Here is a 24166-nt window from a genome sequence, read left to right on the forward strand (position 1 = left end):
GCTAATTAAGGCCAACGAAGCTTAAGAACTCATTACAGATTCCCATGACACCACCCACGACTCCCTATGTCAAACCATTCCAAAGTTATAGCAGAAAAGAGGGACAACCAATCAGAAGAAGGGGCGGGGCTAATTCTGGCCAATGAAGGTCAATGACTCATTACAGAGTCCCATGACACCACCCTGGACTCTCTATGTCAAACCATTCCAATGTTATAGCAGAAAATCGGGACAACCAATCAGAAGAAGGGGCGGGGCTAATTAAGGCCAACGAAGCTTAAGGACTCATTACAGAGTCCCATGACACCACCCACAACTTCCTATGTCAAACCATTCAAAAGTTATGGCAGATAAAAGTATTCTAGGGGGCGCTGTTGAGCCGTTAGGCCACGCCCATTAATGCAAACCATGAAATATCAAATTTATCGCCAAGTCTGGCTTGCATGCAAAATTTTGTGACTTTTGGAGAACTATCAAATATGGACCAATCACATGAAGGGGGGGGCGCACCTTTTGGCGTCTAGCGTCGCCACGGTAACACTTTTGAAAGAGAAAAGTAATGCGTGTAGTCGCAGGATGTAGACGCACATTTTGATGTATAACACACCTGGGTGCACGTTACGGTTCGGGCTGAATTAACTGCCGAAGGAATGGCATACATTTTGCCAAAATGACACAATTTATTCAAAATGTCCGACATCCTGTTCGGTTTCGGCCATGGCTCCAAGAGACTTTTCTTTAAGTTGTGCCATGATACAGGTGTGTAGCGATTTTCGTGCATGTACGTCAAACCGTATTGTGGGGCTTGAGGCACAAAGTTTTCCGGGGGGCGCTGTTGAGCCATTTTGCCACGCCCATTAATGCAAACCATGAAATATCAAATTTATCGCCAGGCCTGGCTTGCATGCCAAATTTGGTGCCTTTTGGGGAACTATCAAATATGGACCAATCAGATGAAGGGGGGGTGCGCTTTTTGGCTTCTAGCGTCGCCACGGTAAAACTTTTGAAAGAGAAAAGTAATGCGTGTAGTCGCAGGATGGAGACGCACATTTTGATGTATAACACACCTGGGTTCACGACACGGTTCGGGCTGAATTAACTCTCGAAGGAATGGCATAAATTGCGCCAAAGTGACACGATTAATTCAAAATGGCCGACTTCCTGTTCGGTTTCGGGCATGACGCCAAGAGACTTTTCTTTAAGTTGTCCCATGATACAGGTGTGTACCGATTTTCGTGCATGTACGTCAAACCGTATCGTGGGGCTTGAGGCACAAAGTTTTCAAGGGGGCGCTGTTGAGCCATTTTACTACGCCCATTAATGCAAACTATTAAATATCAAATTTTTCGCCAGGCCTGACTTGGGTGCAAAATTTTGTGACTTTTTGGGCATGTTAAGGGGGGCAAAAAGGCCATCACTTTGTCAGAAGAAAAAAAAAAAAAATTAAAGCTGCAAGCAGCGATGAACGGGCCCTCGCACTCAGGGCCACCGCCCCCCATTAGCATATCAGAAATGACACCACCCACGACTTCCTATGTCAAACCATTCAAAAGTTATAGCAGAAAAAAGGGACAACCAATCAGAAGAAGGGGCGGGGCTAATTAAGGCCAACGAAGCTTAAGAACTCATTACAGAGTCCCATGACATCACCCACAACTTCCTATGTCAAACCATTCAAAAGTTATAGCAGAAAAAAGGGACAACCAATCAGAAGAAGGGGCGGGGCTAATTAAGGCCAACGAAGCTTAAGAACTCATTACAGAGTCCCATAATACCACCCACGACTTCCTATGTCAAACCATTCAAAAGTTATAGCAGAAAAAAGGGACAACCAATCAGAAGAAGGGGCGGGGCTAATTCAGACCAATGAAGGTCAAGGACTCCATACAGAGTCCCATGACACCACCCACAACTTCCTATGTCAAACCATTCAAAAGTTATGGCAGAGAAAAGTATTCTAGGGGGCGCTGTTGAGCCGTTAGGCCACGCCCATTAATGCAAACCATGAAATATCAAATTTATCGCCAAGTCTGTCTTGCATGCAAAATTTGGTGACTTTTGGAGAACTATCAAATATGGACCAATCAGATTTCAAAATGGCCGACTTCCTGTTCGGTTTCGGCCATGGCTCCAAGAGACTTTTCTTTAAGCTGTGCCATGATACAGGTGTATAGCGATTTTGGTGCATGTACGTCAAACCGTATTGTGGTGCTTGAGGCACAAAGTTTTCCGGGGGGCGCTGTTGAGCCATTTTGCCACGCCCATTAATGCAAACCATGAAATATCACATTTATCGCCAGTCCTGGCTTGCATGCAAAATTTGGTGACTTTTGGGGAACTATCAAATATGGACCAATCAGATGAAGGGGGGGTGCGCTTGTTGGCGTCTAGCGTCGCCACGGTAACACTTTTGAAAGAGAAAAGTAATGCGTGTAGTCGCAGGATGGAGACGCACATTTTGATGTATAACACATCTGGGTTCACGATACGGTTCGGGCCGTATTAATTCTCGAAGGAATGGCATATATTGCTCCAAAATTACGCGATTAATTCAGAATGTTCAAAATGGCCGACTTCCTGTTCGGTTTCGGCCGTGGCGCCAGGAGACTTTTCTTTAAGTTGCGACATGATACAGGTGTGTAGCGATTTTCGTTCATGTACGTCAAACTGTATTGAGGGGCTTGAGGCGCAAAGTTTTTTCTGTCTGAACCAATCAGATGAAGGGTGGGCGCGCCTTTCGGCGTCTAGCGTCGCCACGGTAACGCTTTTGAAAGAGAAAAGTAATGCGTGGTGTCGGAGGATGGAGACGCACATTTTGATGTATAACACACCTGGGTGCACGTTACGGTTCGGGCCGTATTAACTGCCGAAGGAAGGCATAAATTTCGCCAAAATGACACGATTAATTCAAAATGGCCGACTTCCTGTTCGGTTTCTCGACATGACGCCCAGAGACTTTTCTTTAAGTTGGGCCATGATACAGGTGTGTACCGATTTTCGTGCATGTACGACAAACCGCATTGTGGGGCTTGAGGCACAAAGTTTTCCGGGGGGCGCTGTTGAGCCATTTTGCCAGGCCCATTAATGTAAACCATTAAATATCAAATTTTTCGCCAGGCCTGACTTGCATGCAAAATTTGGTGACTTTTTGGGCACGTTTAGGGGGGCAAAAAGGCCTTCCTTTTGTCAGAAAAATAATACAAAGGAACTTCCGGTGTAGCGACTAATGGACTAAGACGTGTTTTTTTGAGCTCCTGCAACAACCTTTAAAAATATCTATTTTTGGTACAGCTTTTTCATCTTCCTTCGGTTTATTTTTCCCGACCTTCATTATTCTACTTTGGCCCCGTATTTTTGCCGACCAAAATGCCTCCAAAACTCAAACCATCCGCACCACCCCCGCGGTCCTCTCCGCACGCAGCATCCCCGCCTCGTGGTGACCCCCCGTCCAGCCTGGCCGAGGCCGCCGGGGCCGCTCCTTCACACGACTTTAAGGCCGAGCTGCTCGCATCACTCCGCGTTGAGATGGCGGCTGTTTTTAAATCGGAACTTCAGGCTGCTTTAAATGAAAACCTGTCGAGCATCAAGACTGAGCTGCAAGCGGTGAAGTCGGAATTATCAAAAAGCATTACAAACATCCAGTCTGATGTGCGCGCTCTGAAGAACACCGTGGTTGAAATGGAAACATCTCTTTCATCCTGCACCGATGACATCACAACCTTACAGGCTAAAGTGGAGCATCTGTCAGCTGAACTGATGAGGCTGGATGGTAAATGCGAGGATCTGGAGGCGAGATCCCGGCGCAATAACATACGGATCGTGGGAATTCCTGAAGATTTTTCCACCTCTTCTGCTGTTACGGATATTCCCTCTCTGCTCAAGGAGGCTTTCAGCCTGGAGAAGGAGCCTCTCCTGGACCGGGCGCACCGCACCCTCCAGCCGAAGCCGAAGCCCGGAGAGCGCCCTCGTCCCATCATCGCCCGTCTGCACTATCATACAGACTGTGTGGATATATTGCGCCGAGCCAGGGCTCAGCAACGGATTACGTGTGGAGAGTTGACTTTTTCTGTCTTTCCCGACCACACCCAGAAGACGGCCCGTGCCCGAGCCGCCTTTAATGACGTCCGCCGCCGGCTCCGCGAGATCCCGGGGATGCGCTACGGTCTGCTGTACCCCGCCCGCCTCCGCATCACTCACAACGGCGCAGAAAGGGAGTTCAGGTCGGCAGAGGAGGCCAGCGCTTTCATCACGTCGCTCAAAGTCTAGTTGAACTTTTTTCAGTTCATCAGTGTCGGTTTTTTTTTTTTTTTTTTTTTTTCTCTCCCATATATACACGGTATGTGGTTTTCAGTTTAACTTGGTCGTGATTGGTTGTACCTCTCTGTTAATGTTGCTGGGCTTGCAGGAGCTCAACACGAAGCTTGTTAGTTATTATCTTGTTAGTTATGCTTAAAGCCGTAAGCGTTCTTTTCAGGGATCTGACTCCTTCTGGAGTTTGCACTGGGTTCTCCATCGTTTGGGGATGGGGTCGTTGTAAGTGCAATTGGGGGGTGGGGGGTGGGGGGTTCAGTAGGTTAAGTTTGTTGTTGTTTTCAATTTTCCCCCCTTTTTTTTATTTATTTATTTTTTTTTTTTTTTTCTCCCCCTTTTTTTTTTTTTTTTTTTTTTTTTTTTTCTTCTTCTTTCTTCTTTCTTTCTTTCTTTCTTTCCTCCCTCCATCCCTTTCTTTCCTTTCCTTCCTTGGGGATCCGCATTCGGTACATCTCTATCTTTAGGAATTTAACATATGGCCACTAATACTGGTACTTCTGTGAGGTTGTTGAGCTGGAATATTAAAGGCATGGGGAGTCCAATTAAGAGATCGAGAATATTTGCTCACCTGAAACGTCTTAAAGCTGACTTAGTGTTCCTTCAGGAAACCCACATGCGCACCAAAGACCAGGTCAGACTTAAATGTCCCTGGGTTTCTGAGGTGTTTCACTCTGATTTCAACTCTAGGGCCAGGGGGGTTGCTATATTAATTGGTAAGTCAATGCAGTTTTCAGCATCTAAGGTGATTTCAGACAAAAACGGCAGATACTTAATTGTGGCGGGTACGCTATTTCATATTCCCATATTATTAGTTAATATATATGCCCCCAATTTTGACAACCCACACTTTATGAACAAGCTTTTTGAATGTCTCCCCTCATTGAACGACAGTCTTCTTATAATTGGCGGGGATATGAACTGCGTAATTGACCCCAAACTAGACCGCTCCAGCCCACGAAATCTGACTCCTTCTTCAATGTCGAGGTCTCTTTCAGATTTTGTGTCCAAGAACGGTTGCACCGATCCTTGGAGATTTTATAACCCTTGTACCAAAAAATATTCCTTCTTTTCTCAGATGCATCAATCTTTCTCTCGGATTGATTATTATTTTATTGATGCTAAACTAATTCCCAAAGTACTGTCTGTTGATTATCATCCTATTGTGATCTCCGACCACGCTCCTCTTTCTTTGGATATTCAGTTCTCTTCACAGCCACGCTACTCAACATCTTGGAGGTTCAATACATTACTTCTCTCAGATGATAAGTTCAACAATTTTATTACAACTAAAATTGATGATTACATCTCTATAAATCAAAATGATATGGAACCAATTTCATCTTCACTGCTGTGGGAATCATTAAAAGCATATTTGCGGGGACAAATTATCTCCTTCTCTGCTCACTCGAATAAGTCCCGGAAAGCCAAATTACAAGAACTCTCTATTAAGATCACAAAATTGGACCAACAACTTGCTACTTGCCCCTCTCCCAGTTTTCTTAAGCAACGTGTCGATTTACAGACTGAATTTGATCTCCTTACCACTAATGACGCAGAGCGACTTCTCTTACGATCACGCTCCGTATATTATGAACATGGAGACAAGGCAAGTCGGCTCATGGCTCATCAGCTACGTCGCCAGGCAGCCTCACGTATGATCCTTCAGATAAAAGATTCATCAGGCTCATTGCATCAGGATCCCACCGCCATTAATTCTGTCTTTCACTCATTTTATTCCTCTTTATATACGTCTGAATCTCCATCTGGCTCCACTGAATTGAATTCATTCTTAGATAGCCTCAACTTTCCTGTTATAGGCTCCGATGCTGCTAAAAATCTTGACTCGCCATTAACGGTAGAAGAAATTAATCTCGCTGTGAGAAGTATGCAAAATAACAAAGCTCCTGGCCCTGATGGATTTCCAGTGGAATTTTTTAAGAAATTTCAGGATAAATTGTCCCCTTTATTGCATGCTGTTTATAAGGAATCACTGGAACATGGCACTCTCCCTCCCACTTTAAGGCAAGCCTCCATAAGTCTCCTCTTAAAAAAAGATAAGGATCCAACTCTCTGCGGCTCATACAGACCTCTTTCGTTAATAAATGTAGATGCTAAGATCCTTGCTAAAGCCTTGGCTTATCGCTTGGAGAACATTGTGCCAACTATTGTCTCAAATGAACAGACAGGATTTGTTAAGGGGCGACAGTTATTCTTTAATGTGCGGACACTTTTAAATATTATTCACTCTAAAACTATCACCACAACACCTGAAGTCGTAATCTCAGTCGATGCTGAAAAGGCATTTGATAGGATTGAATGGGACTATTTATTTACTGTACTGAAGAAGTTTGGGCTGGGGAATGGGTTCATTTCTTTGATTCGTCTCCTTTACACGTCTCCACAAGCAAGCGTTTCCACTAATGGCATTCAGTCCAATTTTTTTACTCTAGCCCGTGGCACCAGACAGGGGTGTCCCCTCTCTCCCCTATTATTCGCACTAGCTATAGAGCCCCTGTCAATCTTTCTGAGGTCCTCCCCCACTTTTACTGGGATCTCCCGATTGGGAACAGAATATAAGCTGTCACTTTACGCTGATGACTTACTGTTATATGTCTCGGATCCTGTCCTCTCCATTCCTTCAATTTTATCTGCTTTCCAGAGATTCGGGTCTTTCTCAGGCTATAAAGTGAACATATCTAAAAGTGAATGCTATCCCATTAATGACTCAGCAACACAGCTCGTACAGTCAGATATCCCTTTTAAGATTAGTCCTTCCGGCTTTAGGTATCTTGGGATCAACGTAACCAGAACGTTAAGCTCTCTTTTTTCTGCTAATCTCTCACCTTTAATGTCTACAATTAAATCTGACCTCCATAGATGGAAAAGCTTACCTCTTTCATTAATTGGAAGAATTAACGCAGTTAAAATGAATATTTTGCCCAAATTTCTATTTCTGTTCCATTGTCTTCCACTTTTCTTACCAAAACACTTTTTTAAAATAATTGATCAAACTATTTCTGACTTCTTATGGTGTGGGAAGGCTCCTAGAATCCGCAAATCCACACTTCAGAGATGTAAATTCAATGGCGGACTGGCACTTCCCAATTTCCAACTGTATTATTGGGCAGCACATATTCAAAAAATTTCATTTTGGTTCAAATCGGTGAATATGCCATGGTGTAAATTGGAGGCACAGTCATGCATTTCATCCTCTTTACCTGCTCTACTTACCTCATCTATTCCATCCAACCTCTCTGTCTTTACAAATAATCAAGTGGTTCACTCCACACTTAAAATTTGGTATCAATTTAGGAAACACTTCAAATTTAAGTCAGCATCTACTTTAGCTCCATTACTGAACAATCATTTATTTCGACCTCCGCTTACAGATTCAACCTTTCTCATATGGCATAATAAGGGCCTGAAAAGTTTTGGAGATCTTTACAAGGATGGTATCTTTCGCAGCTTTGCAGATCTCTCAGGTGAATTTAATCTCCCGCCTTCTCATCTCTTTCGATACTTTCAGATTAGACACTGCGCTAAAGCTTTGTTTCCAGTTTTTCCATCCTCTCCGCCGACTCTACAGTGGGAGGTGCTTTTAAACCATGATCCACTTCAAAAATCACTGATCTCTAAGGTTTACGATGACCTTCTGTCTTTCGATCTCTCTCCAGTTATTAAAGTTAGGGCTGCCTGGGAAGATGAACTGGATCTAAATTTGGAGGATGACTGGTGGGACGCTGCTCTTAAAAAAATTTACACAAGTTCATCCTGCGCTCGTCTTACACTTATACAGTTTAAAGTACTGTTTAGAGTCCACTTTTCTAAAGCTCGACTCTCACAGATCTATCCCAGTGTCACTGACGAATGCGACAAATGTCATGCCTCGTCCTGCAATTTAACCCATATGTTTTACTCTTGCCCACTACTTTCTCGCTTTTGGTCGAATTATTTTGACACCATGTCAAAAATACTCTCGGTGAATATAAAAGTCTCCCCCCATGTTGCCATATTCGGGCTCCCAGAGGACCATGGCCGGTTTACTTCAAACCAAAAAGACATTTTGGCTTTTACTTCCTTACTGGCAAGACGCCACCTTCTTCTCCACTGGAAGTCGACTAAGGCTCCTTCTAGTACCCAGTGGCTCAACGACACCATGTTTTTTCTGAAGCTGGAAAAGATTAAATATTCACTGAAGGGTAGTTGCAACAAATTTTATAATAAGTGGCTTCCCTTTCTTACATTCTTCCACTCTCTCCAGTCCCTGCCTCCTGATTGACGGATCCCCCCCCTCTCTCTCTTCTCTCATTCCTTTCTTTCTTCCTCCTTTTTATTTATCTTTTTATTTACTTTTCTTTTGTTTTTGGGTTTTTTTTTTTTTTTTTTTTCCCCCCTTTTTATTCATCTATTTTTTTAATTCATACTGTTTAGCTTAAATACATAAATATTACTTGTATATAAGAATATAATAATTTTCGTGTATTTGTCATTGTTTTGTGTGGATTTTTTGTTCTGTTCTTAATTCCAAAAAAAAAAAAAAAAAAGGAGGTAGACTGTATATCTTTTTTTTTGTTTATTCCTGTTCAACTGTGCCTTACCCCCTAATAAAAATATCAAAACAAAAAAAAAAAGAAAAATAATACAAAGAATTCCTACAGATACAATAGGGCCTTCGCACTGAAGGTGCTCGGGCCCTAATAATAATAATAAAAATTCCTGCAAATACAATAGGGCCTTCGCACTGCAAGTGCTCGGGCCCTAATAATAATAAAAATTCCTGCAAATACAATAGGGCCTTCGCACTGAAGGTGCTCGGGCCCTAATAAGCTCGACACAGATCACACATCTATCAGTTAAGACAAGAGCCGGTATAATAGTTGTTCATAAAGCTGTAGTTACTAAAATACATATTGCAGTGGATGGATTTGTATGTTACAAAGGCAGCAAGTGTCACTGAGTGTTTAGCTTTTAATAAAGTCTGTAAGTTGTTTTGGTGATTCTGACAGGAAAGTAAACTCGTTTGTCAGAAAAGTATTGCATCTTATTTGTCTTGAAAATGTCAGAGATAAAACAATCCGTCAGTTATTGGAGAAAAAAAACAACTTCCTATGCCTCTGGGTCTGGAAGATACATCAATGGGTGCATTTTTCGTTCATGTGTGGATTAAAGAAGAACGCTAATACTGATTTGCTAAGCACAGACCTGTTATTTCACCTTGACTCCATTACTGCTTTTAATGCTTAGCTAAAGTAAAGACAGGTATCTAGTTTCATGCATTAAACTAAGAAAAACTGGAGAAAATGGACATAGTTATCTACTGTCATCAATTTATTTCATGAAACACTGACTGTACACTCACACAGGAACATTGTAGAAATCCTTGACGATGAGAGTGGCTGTTCCTTGCAGAAGTTTTGAAACAGTTCCACCCCCACGTATGATTTCACTGACTAGCAATGGCTGACAATAACATTCAAGCCTGAAAAGTTGCACTTGTATTAACTTTAAATGCAAGCAATATTTTAGTTTCTGTTGCAGTGCTTGACGTTTAATTTAATGGGGGAAAAAATAAAAAATGCTGCTGATGCCTCCAACATGCGCATGAGAGCGAGGTACAAGTCAATACTTTTACCTCACAAGAACACGAAGTGGCTCTGCTGCGTTATATGTGCAGTTTAGGTGATGGTGAGGTTGTTGTAGCTGTGATGGAATTAACTAAACATTAATTGTTGCAATTTTTAATATTATATTGGTTGAGATTTCACAAATATCGTCCGCTCGGGGCAAATAATTTTGTGCAGGTGAAGAGACAACCCTCACTGACACGTTTTTTTTCTTTTTCTTTAACACTCATTTGACTTGGTTTCAGATGGGACTCTTGATCTTGAATCGTGTGAGTCTGAAATCAGACAGCTGTTCATTATGTGGCAGAACACTGGTGTATGAGGTGCGGTAGTGACAATGATGGACATTCATGCTCCTTTCATACGTTAAAAGCAACGTCCGTTTCAAGCGTTGTCATATGTTGCCACCCTCACAGTCCATGCGTCTTTTACGCTGCCTTGGTTGTTGAATCAATTCATCCACTAGTGGGCAGCGCTGAGTTCAGAGTGCACCATGTGGACGGTGAATAGACCCTTTTTCTGTTTGTAAACAATGATGACGTAGAACGTATGCGCGCGCATTTTGGCAACAGAAGCTGGCGGAGATGAACAGCGTGTCAAGCTATGCAAGGGGATTATCAACTAAAGATCGCAAATGTTACCTTAACAAGTTGACTTTGACAAATGGTGCCCGACTTCCAGATCCGTGTTCTATTAATGAGTGGGTTGAAGACGTTAGCAAGTGGCCAAATGGGTTGTCGTCCCGGGGCGGTCCCTCCCCTTCACCGCTGAGCTGCGGAGCCTCCAACCCGGACTGAGAGGGTCATGAGCGGCCAGCGGATCCCCGAGCTCCCGGAGCGGCTCCTGGAGGATCCGGAGCGGCTTCCGGAGGTTCTGGAGCGGCTCCCGGAGGTTCTGGAGCGGCCCCCGGAGGATCCGGAGCGGCTCCCGGAGGATCCGGAGCGGCTCCCGGAGGATCCGGAGGATCCGGAGCAGCCCCCAGAGGTTCTGGATCGACCCCCGGAGGATCCGGAGCGGCTCCGGCCGGCCCTGGAGAGCCTGCGGCGGCGGGCGGAGCGGGTGTGCGGGGTCCCCGGGGCCGGAGGGGTCCCCGGGAGCCCCCCCGGGTCCGGGGACCCCGCCGGCTTCTCCGACCGCTTCCTCCTCAAGTTCCTGCGGGCCAGAGACTTCGATGTCCCGGTGTCCCTGAAGGTAGGAGCCGCCGCAGGAGCACCGGTTGCTCTGAAATGGTCGTGATTCCTGTCTGAATCCTAGTCCGCCAGTGGAATAGCGATTGGTACAACCGTATACGCAACAACCAGACATGTTGATGCTGGGAACAGTTTGTTAAATACTTGCTTTCAGTCAGAAATGCTGGAGAACAACGCCACTTCTGTTGCCAAGATGCGCGTGCAACATTATGTGACGTAGGCTGAAAAAGGGTCTATACTTCTTCTAGTGTTACCAATCTTGAGAAACTGACGACGAGCAGCACTTCCGATACTTTCAGATGTCCGTCGGGCCTTTGACTACTTGCTTCGCCACCTTTGCCCTCACATCCAACATGGAGACTCACACACTGGGCCTGTGGGTGAGGCAGAACTACTTGCTTGACTCTTTCTTGCTTCAGGAATTAGCCAGGAAGCTTTGGCAGCGAGCTATAACCTGGCTTCTTCATCTGTGTGCTGCAATTGTGCCATGCTATTTGGAACATGCTAAATGATGATTTTGTGGCATTTCCAGTGGGAGAACAGTAAGACCTCTCCTACTTAACAGAAGAGACTTTCGGGAGCGGTGGAGTTATCCAACTGTGTGGGGGCCATTGATGGGAAACGTGTGGGTGAGAGAGCACCAGCCAACAGTGGCAGTAGTTTTCAAAACTACTTTAGCTTCATCTCAATGGCACCCTGTGACACAAGGTACAGATTCACCTTTGTTGACATTGGAGCATATGGAAGAGATAATGATGGGGGAGTTTTTTGAAAGATCCCACTATGGATCACAGTAATCCAGGGAGAGCTTCTCCTCCCCCCCCCCCCCCCCGCCCCTCTGCCTGGTACTGACGTCATCACTCCACTGGTTTTCCTGGGTGAGGAAGCTTTCCCACAGAAGGTGAACCTGCTGCCTTCGTATCCAGGTAAGAAAAACTTTAATATCAATAAAATGAAATGAGAAGCTATAGTGCACAAAGTATTCTATTCAATATGATTTTTGTCTAAGTAGGCTCACAGCTCTTTGATGATCAGCGGAACTACAATTACCAGGATTCAAAGATGGAGAGTCTCGATTGTTCCATTGAAACAGCAGAGGACATCACTAAATGCTGCATCACTCTCCACAACTTCCTGTGGGATGTAGATCATTTACAACCTGAAGCTGTCAGATAAATCGAACCCATGCTTATGGACACCGATGGTACACCTGGAGAATGGGAATGGGCCTTCGTTGGAGACACAAACCTTCTGGACCCTCAGCATGCCACCAGCTCAACTCCTGATAGCATCCCTGTTTGGGAGCTCTGCAAAGACTTCTTTCAGACTGAGGGAAGAGTTCCTTGGCAGGATGCCATGACCCAAAGTGGCAGGTTGATTACAGATTGATTAACTGATTACATCTATTGTTTTAATCTTCAAGATTTTGGTGTACTAAAATTAAATCCATAAATATCTTGGTTATCCTCAATTCACAGAGCAGAAAAACAGACAGCATTTCATTCTTGCAAGTAAAAATGGACTTTTGTCCTTTCAGTTACTTTTTGGCTGCTGCATGATTCCATATGGGATATTTTTTTGTAAGGTGTTTTTTGAGTTCCTCTTGTGTTAAACATTTATACACCTCAGCTTCAGGCTGCTCTTGTAGCACGGTGTGTAGACTTTGGCCAATCTCTGAAAAAAGGGCAGCATCCACAGTATCCAGTTCACCTATTTGCTTCCTCTTCCTCTTGTGTGCTTATGGTGTGGAATACCAAGGGTACGCCATACCTGAGGAATGTGATGTTGATGGCGAGGGATCTGTAGCGTACAGAATGACCGCATCGCCACTTCTTTTACCCATAGCCTAGTCGTATGCTCGAACAAACATTTTCCGAAGACGCCTCCATTCCTCCTTCGTCATGTTTGGACACACTCCCCAGATTGCAAGCGATCTCCTCCCAGCTATTATTTATAAGCTGTTTGTCCCTGTGCCCGGGTGACATCATGTATTTTATATGGCTGTAGTTGTGGACGTACTAACACAACCTCTCTTTGAAAGCTGCCGCCATTTCTACAGTTGTTGTTGAACTTCTTCTTTTTTGTCTCTTGCTGCTGCTTTTCTTCCTGTTCGTCTTTTTCTTCTATGGTCTGTTCCTTTGTACTGCTCAAGACAGCGGCCACCGCTTTCTGGTGGTAATGCTCCGTTTGCTGCGTGAAGCGACTGATCCACAAGGGCCTTGAAAACAGATCAAATTATACTTGTAAACTACGAAGGAGATGGACAATAGGGTCGGTCTGTCTGCGTAACCGTCTTCTGCATCGAGCGGAACAAGCCTTAAGACTACCAACTCAAGGAACTTTAGTTCTTCTTTTGTAACGTATTAGTTCCTCTTTCATTTCTCTCTTCAGCATTGTGTAGTGTACGATTAACTGTAGAGATTTTCAATTTCTTTGTGTGTCCCGTTTTCAATCTTGTTTTTTGTGTCCCTCATGGCCTGTTTTTACTGCTGCTAGCTTTAATTCCTGTTTTTGTTTTGTTTATAAGTCTGTTTCTGTGTTTGTTAAGTCCTGGTTTGAGTTATTCACACCTGTATCTTATCAGACCCTGAGTGTGTATTGTCTTGTCTTTCGTCTTTTCTCTGCCAGTCCACCTATTTGTTATGTTGTCATGTTCCTGTACTCCACTTTGCGGTAGTCATCTTTCCATGTGATGGAAGTTTTGTGCCTGTTCTGGATTTCCTGCAATGCTGCGCCTTTTATTTGAAATTAAAGGACTTTTGTTTGATTAAACCTATTTCAATCTTATCCTGCATTTAGGCCCCCCACACTTCAACCACTAGTACCACCTTTAGGGTTTGGATTCTGTCTTTTCAGTTCTCCAATACTCCAGTATGATGGCTCACTTCTCTTTGGAATTCTCCTCACAAAACATATTCATTTCTTTTTGATCGTTGATATTTTGAATATTCTTTGTCCTGCTCTGGTGTCTTCTATGTGACGTACCATTATTAGCATTTACATTCCATTTTAGTATCAATTATCCTATGGGGATCTGTATTTCCTAGCATTAAAGAGATGTTGGAATGTTGGAAATCTGTTTATTTGAGTTTCTGTATCATTTGAGTTTTCTTTAGGATGGTATGTACCGTTCTCTCTGTAAAACCAATAAACCTTCCTAACAAAGATGCCTAGCTTAGCGTAGTTGCTGGGAGTGGATTGAGCCAACTAGCCAAGGTGAAAAATATATATATTGCTACTTGTGCATTTATCTTTGTAAGCTACATATGCTCTCATTTTCCAATCAGCTACACAGGAACTTTATTTTTGTGGAAGTACCATTACTTGGGCGCGCTAATCGCCATAGTAACGTCGTAAGATGAGTCATACTTTGTGTTTTCCTAACTATTATGTGTATTTCCATTGAATTATATCTACAACAGTTGGTTTTAAGAAAAATGCATTTTATGAGACCCAATTTGAGCTTTGACATCCAGCCTTGAACGTGATGTACTAAAATTATTATATACTAAAACGAGTTCTGTGTAAAGGAATATCACATGATGTTAAATTCATTTAGCAGATGCTTTTATTTCCAAGCCAATAACACATCCACATTTGAACTGGGGAAGCTGTGGATGGAATCAGTGGGAAATTGATGCAACATTCTGCCGACATAGATGATGGTTATTTAGTTTGATAACACAGAACGCATTCACTCTGTGTGTTATTTCTCCATCAAACAAAGACAGTGCTCTCATATCATGTAAGCTCAGACAAAAAATGAGACAATATCAGCTGGATTTACTTCTGTTTGTCTGTTCAAGTGGACTTTTCCTTGCATGTGTGTGTGTGTGTGTGTGCTTGCTATACCCTGTCATTTTACCAAGCGTGTCTGCTGTCGGGGAGAGCAGGAGGGTGGGGGTGAGCAGAGGGGACATTACGAAGATGGACGACACTGTCAAACTGGGATGGTGTTTGTCGCAATGCAAGCATTTTCTTCTACTCTATTATCATTATCACGGCTGATGTTATTGTTACAACAGCCATTTCAGGAAGTGGTTGAGCTGCTGAGGCCGAAAGGCAGAAAAACAAAATGGAAAACTGAGATATTGGAATTCAAGAGGTGGAATATGTGTTGTATAATATCTACATTTACAGATAATTGGAAGCAGGCAGTATGACTGCGATGCCTTTTTTTTTTTTTTTTTTACAGCCGTGTGTGTGTGTGGCCACAATAAAGAGCAAGCGGCTACAAAAGAAGTGCTCCCAAGCTGATTTATTGTTCCTAAAGAACATTTGTATAGTTAATGGTCTAACGCCAACTATACTGCAAAACCAAGCATGAAGGAAGGTTACAGCTCAAGTTTTACTTTTATGACCCCCGACACACTTCACAAACTGAACTAGCCATGAGCTGTAATCAAAATTCAGCACCAACTCCCGCCTTTTCATCCTGCAAAAACAAAACCCATCTAATCCAAATGAACCAAAATGGTGCAAGCAAGGTTTAACAATGTAATTACAGTTCCAGCTTCACACTGCTCCTGACAGGCCAAACACGTTAGTGATGTTTCTCTGTCTCCCCCCCCTCCAAACCCTCGTCTCCGTCTCACATGGCTGTCCTTTAGGATGCTGGAGCAGGTGTGATAAATGCAGCCGTTTAAATCAAAGCACTCCCCTCTCTCTCCTCAACCCCCTCTGGGGAGGGAGAGGATGCCTCCATGCAGATTGATATCAGGAGGCCCAGCCATATCCTGCAAGGTCTGACTGATGGACTGTCTGGATAAAAAATGAACTTTATACCCACCGTGCTAGCTATGATTCATGTGAATCCCTTCCCCCTCCTCGGTTGAAACCGGTCCGCATAGACCTTCACTACACGCTGTCTGGAAACAGTACAGTATATCATAGAGTGCTGCACTGCCTGCCTACCAGAGCACACCAATGAAATTCTTAAAGGTGGCCAAACAAGTTGCATCAATCCAGAATTATCTCCTCATGAAATGAAATAAACAAAAGATCAAAAGTTGGTCTAGTTTTTATGCTGCTGCATAAACATACAGAGATACATTTTAGATCTTTCCCTGAACATCATTATTGGCAAAAGTTTTGTTCCAAACCCAAGCAAAGATGCGTTTGACCACTTGTTTGGGCTCTTCTGCCCTTCCATACCATGATGAGTGACAGGCAGGCGGATCACCTGGGTCACATTACTCACAGTTAGCATTCTGTTCCTCCTGTTTCCTGCGTTAACCACATGATGAAGCGATGCACTTTCTGCTCCAAATCTAAGTAGGTAGTGTGGGAGGTAGTGGTGCAAAAAAGAACGCAGCCCTGCTTTAGACACCAATTAATTTGCCACCTGAAAGCAACACTATACTTGCTGAGAAGGAAAATTACGAATAAATTATGGTTAACGTCTCCCTTTTAACCACAGAGAATGACACGTTACGCCTAATAGAGTTGCACCTCAAATGAGAGAATTTTTTTAACAGTGTTTAACAAGTTTCCACGGGCATTTGGACCTTTACACTGTCTGTTTGCAAAACAAGTTGTTAGCGTGTGTGGTTGCAACTGTAATTGACTTGTGTTCTGTAGGGAGGAGTTGGAGCGATTTACAAAAGCTTTAGCTTGATGGAATAGTGGTTCTGTAATGACATGCTATAAAAGCCTCAGAGGAGGGGAATGAGTGTTAAATTATCACCTCAAATGTAAGACGCAGAAGAAGTTAAATTCGAAAAGTAAAACATACACAATCCTTTTTATTTTCTTAATTTAAGTGACAAAGATGCTTAATTGGCTCTTCAATTTCAGTGACTAAAAGCAAAACTTGGCTGTTGGTGCCGAGCTCACAATGTCAGCCCAAATGTGATTCTAGCATATCCCAACAGATTCTTATTTTTCTTACTGGCTGATTACATACAATATTGCAGGTTATCAGAACCTGTGAAAAATCTGTGTGTCCTTGCTGACATCTCCTAAGTTACATGATTTCCATGGTAACCGAGGGACGATATCTCTTTTGTTGGAGTCGAGTTTACTGCTTAAAGGGGACCTATTATGAAAAACGGGTTTTTTCTTGCTTTAACATATATAAAGTGGTCTCCCCTCAGCCTGCCAACTCAGAGAAGGAGGAAAGCAACCAAATTCTGCAGTGTCTGTACAGCCGCCCGGATGAGCCGTCCAGTGTGATGTGGATCTACGAGCCAATAAGATTCTGCTCCCTTTCGTTATGTAAGGACGGGCGCGATTTACATAGCTTGGCCTCCGATGCGTGAAACCACGCCCACAACTAACTCCGCCGGCCGGAGCTTCCACCATTTTTTGTAGCGGTGTATCGCGTCATTCAGGCAGCCAATCAGCACAGAGCCTCATTATCATAGCCCCGCCCACTCAGAATCCTGCATAGTTAATGAGGTTAGAGAATGGGAAGATAAAGACATGGTTAAGAGGCTGAATTTCTAATTTATTTAGCAAAAACAATCAAAAGCTTGTTTTTAAGACATTCAAGGCCTGTTTAAAATAGGTATTGGATGCCATAATAGGTCCCCTTTAAGTAAGACAAGTTGCAGGTCCTGGTCTGACCACTGGGGGCTGATCCCAAAGGAAGGTCAATCTACACTGACCTCAGTGTTAAAATATCCAACTTCCAGGCCCCGGATAGCAAGCACATCCAGAGGTTATTGCATATTCCCCATCTCTCTTTTTACCCATTTTTTCTGACTAGCCACTTAAAAAAAAAAAAAAAAAAAAAGAGGCCATTATCGTCCCTTTATTTTGAGTCACAAAAAATCTGCAATGTAAATCAGTTTGTAAATCTGCATATGTGCAACCCTGTTCAAAGACCGGTTTTGGTCTACATAGGTAGATTTCACATCTATGACAACTATGTACAGTGGGGAGAACAAGTATTTGATACACTGCAGGTTTTCCCACTTGAAAAGCATGTAGAAGTCTGTAATTTTTATCATAGGTACTCTTCAACTGTGAGTGACAGAATCTAAAAAGAAATCCAGAAAATCACATTGTATGATGTTTAAGTAATTAATTTGCATTTTATTGCATGACATAAGTATTTGATCACCTGTCAACCAGTAAGACTTCCGGCTCTCACAGACCTGTTAGTTCTTCTTTAAGAAGCCCTCCTGTTCTCCACTCATTACCTGTATTAACTGCACCTGTTTGAACTCGTTACCTGTATAAAAGACACCTGTCCACACACTCAATCAAACAAACTCCAACCTCTCCATAATGGCCAAGACCAGAGAGCTGTGTAAGGACATCAGGGATAAATTGTAGACCTGCACAAGGCTGGGATGGGCTACAGGACAATAGGCAAGCAGCTTGGTGAGAAGGCAACAACTGTTGGCACAATTATTAGAAAATGGAAGAAGTTCAAGATGACGGTCAATCTCCCTCGGTCTGGGGCTCCTCGTGGGGCATCAATGATCATGAGGAAGGTGAGGGATCAACCCAGAACTACACGGCAGGACCTGGTCAATGACCTGAAGAGAGCTGGGACCACAGTCTTAAAGAAAACCATTAGTAACACACTACGCCGTCATGGATTAAAATCCTGCAGCGCACGCAAGGTCCCCCTGCTCAAGCCAGTGCATGTCAAGGCCCGTCTGAAGTTTGCCAATGACCATCTGGATGATCCAGAGGAGGAATGGGAGAAGGTCATGTGGTCTGATGAGACTAAAATAGAGCTTTTTGGTCTAAACTCCATTCGCCGTGTTTGGAGGAAGAAGAAGGATGAGTACAACCCCAAGAACACCATCCCAACCGTGAAGCATGGAGGTGGAAACATCATTCTTTGGGGATGCTTTTCTGCAAAGGGGACAGGGCGACTGCACCGTATTGAGGGGAGGATGGATGGGGCCATGTATCGCGAGATCTTGGCCAACATCCTCCTTCCCTCAGTAAGAACATTGAAGATGGGTCGTGGCTGGGTCTTCCAGCATGACAACGACCCCAAACACACAGCCAGGGCAACTAAGGAGTGGCTCCGTAAGAAGCATTTCAAGGTCCTGGAGTGGCCTAGCCAGTCTCCAGACCTGAACCCAATAGAAAATCTTTGGAGGGAGCTGAAAGTCCGTATTGCCCAGCGACAGCCCCGAAACCTGAAGGATCTGGAGAAGATCTGTATGTATCCCTGCTGCAGTGTGTGCAAACCTGGTCAAGAACTACAGGAAACGTCTGATCTCTGTAATTGCAAACAAAGGTTTCTGTACCAAATATTAAGTTCTGTTTTTCTGATCTATCAAATACTTATGTCATGCAATAAAATGCAAATTAATTACTTAAAAATCATACAATGTGATTTTCTGGATTTTTTTTTTAGATTCCATCACTCACAGTTGAAGAGTACCTATGATAAAAATTAAAGACTTCTACATGCTTTTCAAGTGGGAAAACCTGCAAAATCAGCAGTGTATCAAATGTATGAGGGTGAACTTTTTTTTAGTCTTACAAAATTGCTTAACGCAACACATTTATGTACAATTAGGGGCGTGGTCTTCTGATTGAGGGTGGTCATAGCCGATGGATGGAGGGTATTGACCTCTGATAAAGACACAACAGTAAATAGCCACTCATATTTTAAAGACAATAGATTTTGTTGTGCTTTTAATTAAAATAACAGACCACCATGACTAACTTAAGGCTCTGAGGATGTAGCTTGTGCCAACCATGAGTCACCTAAACAATACCATCCTTGCAGTCTCCCGGGGCTTCATCATTTCCGTTTCTTTCATCTTTCTTTCCCCTGAGTACCAGCTGAGTACCAGCTCCTCCAGCCGAGTCACCTTCCTGATAAGCTACCTTGGATTTAGGCCACGTTTACACATAGCCGGGTATTTACAATAACGGATATTTCCCCCTCTACGTTTTGAAAAATACCATCATTTATACAAACCCGCATATATACGCTGTTAAGGTGCTATGAGCAGCCAAACCTACAGGGGGCAGTGTAACGAGAAGATAAAGTCATGCTAGCCAATCAGAATCCTGGAAAAAAACATCAACAAATGACACAAGTAACTTCCAGTTACTTCCAAGATGAACGAGAGTCTTTCCTTTGGAGTGACAGAGAAGTGGAGTTACTTTTAAGTGTGACTTTAGAATATAAAACAGGTAAAATACAAGAAAATATTGACGGTGGCCAAACAAATTGTAAACACAGTTCGCACACATGACGCTGCACTGCAAAAACTCAAAATCTTACCAGGAATATTTGTCTTATTTCTAGTTAAAATGCTCATTTTTAGTCAAAAAATCTCATTACACTTAAAACAAGAGTCATCACCAGATAAATAACTTATTTTACGATATTCACCTGTTTCAAGTAAATTTTCATTTTTTTCCAGTGATGAGTCTTGTTTTAAGTGTAATGACATTTTTTTTTTTACTGAAAATTAATAATTTTAACTAGAAATAAAACAAATATTCTTGTTAAGATTTTGAGTTTTTGCAGTGTGGTGACGTTTCTGTGGCATAATGTGACGTTCTGAAGCCTAAATGTCCGTTTCCCTCCGTTTACAAGCAAACGTGAAGACAGAGTTTTTTCAAATCTCCACGTTGGCCGGAGTTTTCAGAAATGATAGTTTTTGGTGAAACGATCATTTGGTGCTTCGTTTTCATGTAAACGAACGGCCAAAACGCATGAAAACGCCACCGTTTTTGCTCCGTGTAAACGGGGCCTTAGAGTGACTAATTTTTCCCGGCCGACACCGAGACCCATCTGTCACGGAGCCATGGGGACTGCAAGGTAGCGTCATTTCTGATGTCACCACTTAAACCACAGGGGTCCACAGTGGGACAACTGACTCCTGGCTTGCAGAAGTCTCAGCAGCAGTCATTTCAGATTTTACCACCAAAACAACATTTGAAATGCAAAGTCAGGCTGTGGACCTCAACAGATCCACAACTGTGTCTAGGCCAGGGGTCGGACCAAAAACACAAAAAACAAATATGTCTGGAGCCGCAAAAAATGAAAAGTCTTGTATGTATAAGCCTTAGAATGAAGGCAAATGACGAAAGGCGAAATGTTGAGAAAAAAGTTGAAATGTTGAGAAAAAAGTCGAAATGTCGAGAAAAAAGTCAAAATGTCGAGAAAAACATTCAAAATGTCGAGAAAAACATTCAAAATGTCGAGATTAAGGTTGAAGTACAATATCGAGAAAAAAGTCGAAAATGTCGAGAAAAAAAAAGAAATGTTGAGAAAAAAGTCGAAATTTTGAGAAAAAAGTGGAAATGTCGAGAAAAAAGTAAAAATTTTGAAAAAAAAGCGGAAATGTCAAGATTAATGTTGAAGTACAATCTTGAGAAAAAAAGTCGAAATTTCGGGAAAAAAGTCGAAATTTCGAGAAAAAAGTCGAAATTTCGAGAAAAAAAGTCGGAATGTCAAGATTAACGTTGAAGTACAATCTTGAGAAAAAAGTTGAAATGTCGAGACAAAAGTCGAAATGTTGAGATTAAAAAAGGAAAAAGGAAGAAAAAAATTGAAAAAAGAAGAAAAAAGAAAAAAAGGAAAAAAAGAAGAAAAAAAGAGAAAAAAGGAAAAAAGAGAAAAAAGAGAAAAAAAGGAAAAAAAAGGTCAAACATTTTTTTAAAACCTCCAGGAGCCACTAGGGCGGCGTTAAAGAGCCACATGCGGCTCTAGAGCCACGGGTTGCCGAGCCCTGTTCTAGGCCAAAGGAGCCTGTATCTTCAAGGCTGCCATCATTTCATGTTGAACTTCCGCACATCCTTGCTTTAACACTGAAATAACTTGCTCCAAATGTTGTGGTGGAGACTTCCGAATTGAGAATTGGATCAGATTTGGGCCACTCTTACCTGCTGTATTCACATCGTTTAAATGAGACTTAAGGTGGTCTTTCTAAATGTGTCCAAAATGCTAAAGTGGGCAAAGCTCCCACCAGCAAAGCCCCCATTAATTATTATGATCAGTGATAATCCTTTAAAATGTGTTCAATCTGAAACACACAGATAACAAATTACTATAAAAAATACTTAAAAATCATGAAACAAATCACGATCATTGTTGAAGTAGGAAGACAGAGAGAGACGGAAAGACTGTTATATGGGGCAATAGGTGCTGGAAAGTAGGTGAAGAGCTACTAACCCTCACTGCTGACTGTTGCAGGCAGTTATGCTGGTTAAAGTCAAAGGAAATCGTATGGATTTTGTATTAACCCCCATTGATTTAGAGGTGGGATAGCAGCTGGTGAAAGGGGTGGACACCTTTTGACATGCAAAGTTCCATATCAATCAGGATCAGTTGGTAAGTCCAAAAGATCTTGCAAAAAGTTTGGATATAGAATCAGTAATGAAGAAACTGGTAACAGAACCAACCAGCCAGCTGAAGTTATGAGGTGTCCCATTAAAGGAGCTTGAGGCCGGATTGAAGCAGAATTTATGAAAAAAATGTGTATACGTTTTAAGTTTTCTAGTAATAATGTCAGATGAAGCGTTCCAAACCAAAAAGAATGTTTCCTCTAGTGTATCTCTCCGTTGCCTTGAACAGGCTGTGTGCTGCAAAATGTGCTGCAATTCCGGGCCGGAATTTCCCGCGCTGGGCTGCGGATGTGACGTCACATGACGCTGCATGTGCGTTCTCCCCGTTCTCCCGTGCCGGCTTCACTGTTGGCTGCAGTACCCCCAACGGCCGTCATGGCGAAGGGTGGCGCTAATGAGTCTCATTTCTTAAAAGGAGCCTCAAGCTCCTTTAAGCGATAAAGGTCTGACCGAATCTTCAGGTGTTTTTCAAGCTGCTAAATCGATGGGTTTTTTGTCTGAAAGCAGTATTAGATTAGGAAAAAATCTCCTAAAATATTTAACTATGAATGTTACTGTCACATTGTGTGCATATGATGAGTTATTTATCTGCTAAGAGTAATAACTCAATAACTAAAAAATATGACATGTCTGACATCTACTGCTGCATGTCTGTAGGGATTGAGTGACATCTTTTTAACGGCACATAGTCATTTTGAAACATGCCCAAGTCCAGCAGTTGACACAACCAGTCCCAAGGTTATAGTCAATCACCAGCACATAAACCTTTTGATGAAACTGAAATCCTTGGAGGCAAAGGAAGTGCAACCCCTGCAGTATATAAAATCTGCCCCATTTGTCATTGATCTAACGGTATTAAAACTTTAATAAAGATCTGTTAACGACTGATTAAAGGTCACAAGAACCTAACAGACTGAATAACAATAATCATAAAAAAAAAGGAAATCAATGGTGCATATAGTGGTCTTTTATATGAGCTTTATATGAGCACTGTAAAAATGATAGAAGAGATTTCATAGAAGCACAGTGGTGGGATTCGTTTCAACCCCAATCATGAAAATAAAATAAAAATATATAATAATTTTTTTCACACTTCGTAGTATAATAGTATGAAACTCCAAGGGCAACAAATGTGCATGAACTGTACTCATGCTCTATTACAGAAACTGCTCTTCTTGTGGCTTTACAAGTGTGAATATCCTCTATAATACTTCAGGGTTTAAATGTCACAGCACAAAATACACACAAAGTGCTGTAAAGCTCTTTGCAAAGAGTGACTGAACATCTAGTTGTACTTGATACTTTTACCGGCTCTCATGGTCAGTGACAGATCCTGGCTGGGCATTGATTGTGATTTTCAATCTGAGAAATAAAAAAAGACAGTGATTGAGGTACTTACCCTAATGAAACCTCTGTTCCTGCGGTGCTCTTCTGTGTGATTTGATTGAAAGGGCACAGAGTATAAGTATACCTGGAGGGGAAACAGAAAGCATAATGCATCCACTGAGTGAGAGGGTTTTGTGTGGTGGTTTTACTTTTACCTATACCTCAGGCAACTATATTTGCATTAGTTTGCTTTATCTGATCCGTTGATAAAACATCTGCAGGGGACATTGACATCATTGGCAGTTTTAAGCTCCTGGAATGCGTTTTTCATTACAGGAAAATATAAGGAAAAACCTAAATACACTAGAAATCCACTGTATAATGTTTTACCGTTTATTGTGCCAAAGTTGATTTTCTATTGTGTAACAGCATTTT

At 42.5% G+C, this 24166-nt stretch overlaps 1 protein-coding gene across 1 annotated transcript in view; it reads right to left on the minus strand.

Moving 5' to 3' along the window:
• LOC133419948 (glucosidase 2 subunit beta-like) overlaps positions 1 to 24166 on the minus strand; it is a 247937-nt gene that overhangs the window by 47768 nt on the left and 176003 nt on the right. The window contains exon 5 of the mRNA XM_061709453.1: positions 23805 to 23876. Coding sequence (XP_061565437.1) covers positions 23805 to 23876 — 72 coding nt within the window. The remainder of the gene's footprint in view (positions 1 to 23804; positions 23877 to 24166) is intronic.

Source organism: Cololabis saira, chromosome 20 (assembly GCF_033807715.1).
Source record: "Cololabis saira isolate AMF1-May2022 chromosome 20, fColSai1.1, whole genome shotgun sequence".
Taxonomy (NCBI): domain Eukaryota; kingdom Metazoa; phylum Chordata; class Actinopteri; order Beloniformes; family Belonidae; genus Cololabis; species Cololabis saira.